Here is an 8,908-nt window from a genome sequence, read left to right as displayed (position 1 = left end):
TTGAAAATATTTTTCTCTACAAAAGGGGGGCCCGGCAGAAAAAGTCTGGGAACCACTGGCAAACTCAAACACACAATATTTAATTTAGTTCATACAGGCCTACCGTTTGCACTTTTTGAGAAAAACAATTGCACAATAAAAAAAGACTTTTCAGGTCTATGTCCAATCCCTCACTTTTTTTCTAGTTATATAAGGTTAAAATATTTGGCATGAATTTTTTTTTCTTCTCATATCGCAATATAATATCAATATTATGGGCAGTGTAAAATATCGTGATATGAATTTTAGCTCATATCGCCCACCCATAGTGTCTCTTTGCACGGCCTGTCTTGGTACAGTAGTGAGATGGTGCTAACTGGGTTTTGAGAGCAAACCGGCTTTATTTCCTCTTTGCTGCATCTCCAAGCCCTAGCAGTGATGTTACATAATAATACTACAGATCCCATGCCTAAACGAATTACGCCAGCACCAAGCAGTTAAGTTTGCTAGGCTCATCAGATCTTACAAGATTGCATTGGACATTGTTTGGATTCATGCATTGACAGTTATCCATTTTGTTAATGAAATTATGCTTAAGGAACCACTGTAATTTGTATGCATGAAAATGTGAATTTCTATTAGCAAGAAAACATTGTCATTTTGTTTGGATTATGACTGTCTAAAAAAATTTTTTATTTTGCTAGTAGGGCAGAATCTTTAAATGTCAAATATGTTCCTGTTGGCTGTGATTTTGTTGCTTCTCTCAGAATTCAGTGAGAACAGAAAAAAATACTTGACACTCAAATGGTCGTGTCACACCTGGTCAGGGCATGGTGTGAGAGTGACAAACATGAGTCAAGTTGTGATTGACAAGCAGCCTCTCCTGCTCTCAATCTCAGCAGTGGTGGCTGCTTGATACCAGTTGGGCTCATTAATGCAGCTCTAAAAGCTTGGGAACCATTCATTCCATTACCCTTCATCAGTGACTTCTGCTACATCTGTCGAGAAGGTCTGCTCCGAAACTTATAGAAACCTCAGAAGAAATAATTTCAGCTTTGAGTTTTTTTTACAGTATTGCATTTGTATTCAAATCATGATTTTCTGGCCTTCTCAGTTTAGGTTTTGTGTTTAGTCTGACATTAACCAGCCATCTGCTATTCATAATCCAAATTAGTAGTGTTTCATCTTGCTCATTTATGCTGGTGTTTGTCACTACGTCATTAGCTCTGCATGAGCAGACACCACCTGAAGAGAAACAGCATCTATAACAAACAAACCTCTTAACTCCACAATTGCAGACTCATTTTATTAATTTTTAAATGTTAAATTTTGTAATTCACAGGAAAATTTGTGTAGGATTTACTTTGAAACAATTTTACTCAGAAATTGCTAGTTTCACAAATAATTACAAAAGAAACGTAAAGTAATAGATTAAATGAAACATTGAAATTTGAAGGAGAAAGACTGAAATTTTATTTTCTTGTAAACATACTCGCAATAATCTTTGTTTTATTTACAACTTTTTTGTGAATTGAGTAAATATTGTTGGAAAAATAAGTGTTCATTCAATTTATTTGCATTATATCGGTCATTGCCCCTGCGGACATTATTCTAGTTTCTAACTCACTCATGTATTTTTTCAGTCTATTTTTGGGAATAAAAGAAGTCCAAGCAGATTGTTGCCATAGAGTATGAACTTGGTCAACTCCGACTCAGTTTAAAATGTGACGCACTGCTCCGGTGTCATATATTTATATTACCATGTATGTTATAAGATATATTGAGAAGATCTGACAAGCAAATCAGGAGAAGCATGTCAAGTCTTGTTGCATGCATCAGGGCTCAACAGTGGGGTTTTTTTTTTCAGCTGTCCTGGTCAGCATTTCAGACTATTATCAGCTCCATGACAGCTATAAAACAATGGGGTTATTGCTTTATATGTATATTATATATCTAAAACTGCATAAAAATACATGCACATGATCATTAAACATAGTTGACAGCACAGCACTAGCCTATGTGACAGTTTCACTGACCCACGGGGTCATCTTTATTGTTGAGCCATGATTTGTTTTATAGGGGTGCAAAGGTTATGAGCATTTGTGTTATTTCCATAAACTTATGCAAATCTTTGTTGTTAGGTTAACCTGAACACAGTCGCAGTCATCAGTCATATAGGTTAGAGGGCTAGAGTCAGTACACTGAGCAAACACAACCGTGTTGACCTCTGCTTGTGTGTCTCTGTTTCAATGATCCTGCTATCTTAAAGCACCCACGTGTTGGCAGCAACACACATTATGTAACAGACAAAAGCCCGGCTAGCCAATGCAGAAAAATCTGTTGGGTGCTGTCTGTTTACAATCCATCACCTAGGTGTCTCTGGCAAAACCCGAATGCCATAATGTTGCTACACATGTGATGTTAAGAGATCATCCAAATTGCCTATAAACTGACTCTGTAAACATTCTGGTAGCCTTTTGTTAGTTGTTTCTCCCTCAGTAACCTGAGAATATTTACTTGCCCTTAGGCCATCTAAAATGTAGATGAGTTTGTTTCCTCATTAGGAACCGATTTGGATAACTTTAGCATTACATTACTTGCTCACCAATGGATCCTCTGCAGTGAATGGGTGCCGTCAGAATGAGAAATCCAAACAGCTGATAAAAACATTGCAATTCACAAGTAATCCACACGACTCCAGTCCATCAGTCGAAGTGAAATGCTGCTTGTTTGTAATAAACAAATCCCTTATTAAGGTGTTTTAATTTTAAAGTGTAGCTTCAAAATACTAGTCCATAATCCATAGTAGGGATGCACCGATACGATCCTGGTATCGGTATCGGGCCCGATACTGAGCTCATGTACTCGTACTCGTTAAAATGCCCCGATACCACACAGCATGTGACCAGTGCCATATTCAGACAAAGAAACACCCACAACAGACAGCAGAATGGAGTTAAGGATGTCTACTACGAAGTATATGTATGCAATGAATATAACGTTAAACATTCAGTATTAACGCCTGTATAGCTGATGTGCGCAAGCTGATAAACAAAGCACGCTGAGTGGATTGAGCGCGGCGGGGCAGATGCACAAGCTTGTCGAGTGAATATACCTTTCTCACAGACATCACTGGAAAGTATGTAGTTCGGTCGGATATGTCAAAAACAAGTAAAACAATGCACAAGTTACTTAACGATAGGGAGACCGAGAGAGAGAGAGAGCGCGCACTTCTGTTGTGTAATCTTTGATGTTCACTCACTTAGCACACGCATCATTTGGATTAAAACTAAATCGTAAAAATAAGAAGCTGGATGACAGCATGCCCAGGAGACTATATGCTGTCATTAAGGCTAAGGGCTGCCTGACTAAGTATTGATAGTTGTGTAAATACTGTCATACTAACAGCTGTCTGAATAATTTTTGGTTGATTGTAATCTATTACATACCTTTCTATCAAAGTTATCCAACATTATCAAGCTGAATTTGTTCTGACAGTTTAACTTTGAGTTCTTGTCATTTTATTACAATTTTCTAAGCTATAGTGAATAAACTGTGATAATGTGAGAAATGTTGAAGGTGTCTGAATAAAGTTTGGTTTGACTGTATCTATTTGATAAATGAAGTTAACCAACTAACATTATACATACTCTTTTGGTTTCTGTACCCAATATTGAAAACATTTACAAATGCAATAAAAATATTGGTATCGGTACTCGGTAAAACCAAAAATAAAAGTAACGATATCGGGCAAGTACTGGAAAAAGTGGTATCGGTGCATCCCTAATCCATAGTAATGTTTCCTACAGTGAACAAGTCCATGGCCCTGTTGTCCTCTAGGGATGCAGCGATTAACCGGTTTCGCGATTAACCACGCTTTAAATCGTCACGGTTAATTAAACCGAGTGTTTCTGTTACACTGAACGGAACTGTTGCAGCTTGCGCAAAACAAACAAAGTTACACTAAAATGAATAGGCTACGTCGTATGGATGACAGTTGATTACAATATTTCAGTTTATTTCCATCATTAGTAACAGTTTCCCCTGTGGGACAAATACAGTTAATATTAGTCGTATATTAATAATAGGCTACTTCATTAACTTTGTTGTAGTATTATTCATAAGAAAAAAACAACAATATATATTTTTTCACCATGTTTCCAAATTCTCTACCCCAGGTCCAAAAGAAATGTAAAGAATGTACAAACTGAAAATATTAAATACTTTTGCGATCTATTTCCATTTGTTATTTTCAAAAGAGAAATACTGTCATGGATGCTTAGAGGTCACCTTTTTTTAATTCCAATGGGAGAGATGGACTTTTGTTTGTCTTTATTATTATTATTTTGTGCTGTATTGTTGGTTACGGTGTTATTTCTGTTTCAAAAGCCAGCAATAAATAACACTTTATTATCTAAAGAGTGTTCATGTGATTTTATACATTAGTAATGTTGGGAAGTGAATAAATGCATAATAATCGTCATAATCGTAAAACCGTGATTATTCCTCAGACAATAATCGTACCAACAAAATCTATAATCGTTGCATCCCTATTGTCCTCTCACATCAACATTTGTTTAGAACGGTTTTAGACTGTTTTCGCTTGTAAACTTTCCTGATTTAGACGAAATTACTTTTTCACTGGAGAATAACGGATTAATATTTTAGCCGAAAGCAATGGTTTAAAGTTATAAAAATTTCTCAATGACAGATTTGTTTATTACACATACAGCTTTTTCGCTTCCCAAGATGTTTTTGGGTGAACTACTCATTTAAGTTATCTTTGACTTTTTGTCAGGTTTTCATGCAATCATGCGCAACTTCTGTCTTTGACCATTTTGCTTGTTGGATGGTCCTGCTTAGAGATGGGCTTATGACCTTGTCCTGCTGCCCTGTTGTGTTTGTTTGTGTTATAGAAGAGGCTGACTCACTCTAACTAATGTTATGAAAGATGTAAGGTGAGTGTGAAGCGAGCTGTACACTACTGAGTCATTCAAGGTTTTATTTAGCACTTCATATTTCCTTTGAACTGTTTTGAGTCACTAATCTTATCCCCACCCAGTGGATTAGTCTGATTAGCAGCTCTGGGCAGGAGCGCTTTACATGCCTAGAAATCATCAGATACAGATGCTTAATCATGTTCTAGATTCAACAGACTCTCTTGTTTTCGTCGTTAGTCTTTCTCTAGTCGCTCTTCTGTAGTTGCCAAACAAAGTCCAAGCAAGAGAGAAAGCAGCTCCCTCGCTGAAAAGGCCCTTTATGTCCATCAGTATCACTGTGAGCTGCATGCCTTTTTGTTGGGCGTAGAGGTGGGGAGGGCCCAGTAAGGAATCATGAGTCATGGGCATTATGTTGAAAAGTTTGAGTCCGAGCTTAAAGGGAGGTGACGGCAGCACTGACAGGATGCACCATTACACCAGGGAGAGGAGATTTAGGCCTAGTCCACACATACATGTCTATTTTTTATAAACAGAGTTTTAAAACGATTGTTATTAAAAAAATCTCATCCACATGAAAATGCAAAAACGCGCTATGAAGCTCTGTCAAGATCATGCCAAACCAACAGGTGGCGATTATAACCCTAATGGTAAAGCCATGTTGACCAATCACAGACTCTCCTCATGTAAACAAAGGAGATAGCGGCTCACAATCTGACGTCAAACAAAGGAGATAACCGCGTGCACTCCGACATCACAAAGCAAAATCTACAAGTTTGATCAGCAGCAAAGAATCACTATTTAACACATCAGAGTATTTACACTGACACATTTAATTTGATCTGTCATCCAAAAAGCTTTGTTTAAATGTTTTACAGCAGAGCAGCTCTGCCTGAATGAGGAATTATGGGTAGCAAGGCTGCACGATATTCAAGAAAAATGTGATAACTTGTTAAATAATACGCTATTCAATATGCAATACGAAAGCAATAAAAAAAAATGATATTTAAACATATTTAAAAACTGAAAATTATATAACCAACATACTATTTTTCATATTCTCCAAATACAGCCAAAACCAATTTTTACAGCCAAAACAGATCTACAATTTCATTTAATCTTGATTGGCTGGTATTGTTAATAACGCGATTTTTAATTTTTTGCTATTACACGGTCACGTGACACGCGAGAGTAAAGAGGTGTGTTCGACTTGAAGATCGATCGGTGTATGACATCAAAGTACGGCGAGAGAAAGCATAAGGAGACGTCCGCGCTCTCTTATAGCTCTCGCAGTACTTTGATGACACACCGATCGAACTAAGCAGCGCTGCTTCAAGTCGAGCGCGGGCCATCAGCAGAAAAAGAAAAGAAATAAAACTGTAAACAGCCAAAGGATGTAACTTAGAATGGGAGATGGATCGGTTTGTGAAAGGGAAGAGAAAAGTCATAGATGAAGTCGCACAGACCCAGGCAGGTCCTGGTCATTCAAAAGCTAAATGCATAAAATATGACGAGGCGTATCTTGCTCTTGGCTTCACTACGCTACAGTTGTCGCGTCGCGCCGCATCAGCTCTACACTGGACGTTCGTTGCAAATCATTTTAACTTTGTGTCAGTACGTCATAAATAGAACAAGGCATCAGTTTAATGTCGCGCCGCATCCAGTGTACACAGTGTCACTGGTTATAATGGTTTCTACTGTATTTTGCCGCTCTCGTCCGGTGTAGACACTGTGTTTAATGTCGTTGGTGAGGAGGAAAGCCTGTGTGTGTCCTATGCCTTAGCGGACAGCATGAACCCCACACAAAATAAATAACAGAGAGAGAATAATAATAATAAGTTATTCTCTCGCTATGCTATTTTTCAATGTTTCAAGTGATGCAGGTGTTTTTTCCCCTGTAGGTTTTTTAAATTAAAAAACTATAAATTTTTCATAATGTTTAGTGAAATTATTTGGTTGTCTGAGGTGGAATGGGGATTTGGGAAAGGGGGGCAGATTTTTTTTATAGGTTTAAAGGGAGGCGCGACCAAAAAAGTTTGAGAACCACTGGTCTAAAATTAACAGACAGTGTTTAAAAAGTGCCGTGCACAAACATATGTTTATTACAGTGACTTTGAATTTCCCAAAGTAGTGTGGTAAAGCAACAGATTTGTTTTTATATTTCTGCAATCTACTTTAGTTTGTGTGATTTGTTACTGACTTTCATATTAATGTTTACACCAGGCTTATTTAAACATAATTATTACATTCTTACAAGGTTGGAAGTTCAACAAATCAGTCAATGTACTGTGATTGTAGTTGTTAAATAAAAATGCCATTCATATCAATTCATGCATCACCTAATTTCATCGTAACATATAGGCCTGGCCTACAGAAAAAAACATTTATGTTTAATCTATCTAATAGTGTGTTGAGCATATTATACAATGATTTATAGCTTGTCTTTGTTGAATAATACAGAACATAAAGAGCTTTAAAAAAAATAATTGCATATTAAATCGCAATATTGGTAAAAAAAAAAATCACAATTAGATTATTTTCCAAAATCGTTCAGCCCTAGCTGTATTTGATTAAAATATAGTAAAAACATTAATATTGTGAAATATTATTATTATATAATTTTATTATAAAATAATGGTTATCTATTTGGATATATTTTAAAGTGTAATTTATTCCTATGATGCAAAGCTGCATTTTCAGCATTATAACCAGTCTGAAATCATTTTAATATGCTGATTTGTTGCTCAAGAAACATTTCTTATTATCATCAATGTTGAAAACAGTTGTGCTGCTTAATAGTTTGGTAAGAAACCTTGGTACTTTTTTCCAGGACTCTTTGTTCAATAGAAAGTTTAAACTGATTTGAAATCTTATGTAACAATTTCTTTAAAAAACTAAATCTTGCTCAACCCAAACTTTTGAACTGTAGTATATGTATGTTGCAAAAAAAAAAAGTAGTATTACTGGTGAGATCAGCGGAAAAACATCCTTATTGCTGAGCCCTGTCTTTGATTTTGTCTGTGTGGGTGTTTTTCCCCCAATATGTAATTTAATGCTTTTTATTTTTCAGTTATTGAATTAACATAATTTGGGGCTTTAAAATGTGCCTAAAACAGCGCTATCATAGTAGCCATCTTTCTAATGAATTGCGAATTCTCTGTAATGCAAACTGAAGTGTTCAGCTGAGCTCCACAGCAGAGGTCACAGGAAAAACATGTGACTGCTGGAGTCAACAGATCTCTGGTAATGTGCACCAATATGATGCACAGAGCCAAAGCTTAAACATGGCCTCACTGTCTGTTTTCTTCTCTTGCTCTTTAGGTGTGGCCGAAACAGTCCTTCTGCTTTGAGGGAGAATTGCTCTCCTGTCTTTTCTCTCTCCTGATGCTTCCTTCTGCACTGTAAATTCATGATCACATGACTTTGGATATGGACGCAGTCCTGTCCGACTTTGTCCGTTCTACTGGAGCTGAACCCGGATTGGCCAGAGACCTGCTGGAGGGTGAGCAAAAACCATCCTGTTCCCCATTGTCCTCACTGATTTTATATATATATAATATATCAGTGGCGAGAGGTGATTTTTTTTTTTACGGGTATGCTGAGTGAGAAGACCCCCCCCCATCGGCTTTTAGGACACTCAAAAGGGATCACAGATGACAAATAAGAAACACCGTGGCAGGTGTCAATTTAAATGTATGCACATTTTCTACCTTATTTGTAAATGAAATTCATCTCCAATCCTTCTATCGTTTCAGGTTTATCCATTGTTATTCGAATGCAAGAAAAAAATAGCTGGTTTTCCAAGTAAAAACTGCCAAATAACGTTTACACATAGTTACGTTATGATAAGTAATCAGAGGGTGGGGAGACGGGGGGGATTCCCCCGGTCTATATCTCTCTGCATCTGCTAAATTATTATTTTTTTTCCCAGTGATAGGAGTTAAAACTCCCACCTGGGTGACACTACTCCAATAACAGACCATGCAAAATAC

General features: G+C 36.9%; 1 protein-coding gene across 6 annotated transcripts in view; it reads left to right on the top strand.

Moving 5' to 3' along the window:
• LOC107592144 (OTU domain-containing protein 7B-like) overlaps nt 1-8,908 on the top strand; it is a 43,024-nt gene that overhangs the window by 22,353 nt on the left and 11,763 nt on the right. For all 6 annotated transcript variants that reach the window (XM_016281542.1, XM_016281541.1, XM_016281540.1 and 3 more), the window contains exon 2: nt 8,238-8,418. In XM_016281542.1, coding sequence (XP_016137028.1) covers nt 8,334-8,418 — 85 coding nt within the window. In that variant the 5' untranslated portion in view covers nt 8,238-8,333. The remainder of the gene's footprint in view (nt 1-8,237; nt 8,419-8,908) is intronic.

This window comes from Sinocyclocheilus grahami, unplaced genomic scaffold (assembly GCF_001515645.1).
Source record: "Sinocyclocheilus grahami isolate Dianchi unplaced genomic scaffold, SAMN03320097.WGS_v1.1 scaffold150.1, whole genome shotgun sequence".
NCBI classification, from domain to species: domain Eukaryota; kingdom Metazoa; phylum Chordata; class Actinopteri; order Cypriniformes; family Cyprinidae; genus Sinocyclocheilus; species Sinocyclocheilus grahami.
This window is presented reverse-complemented; position numbering and strand designations above follow the sequence as displayed.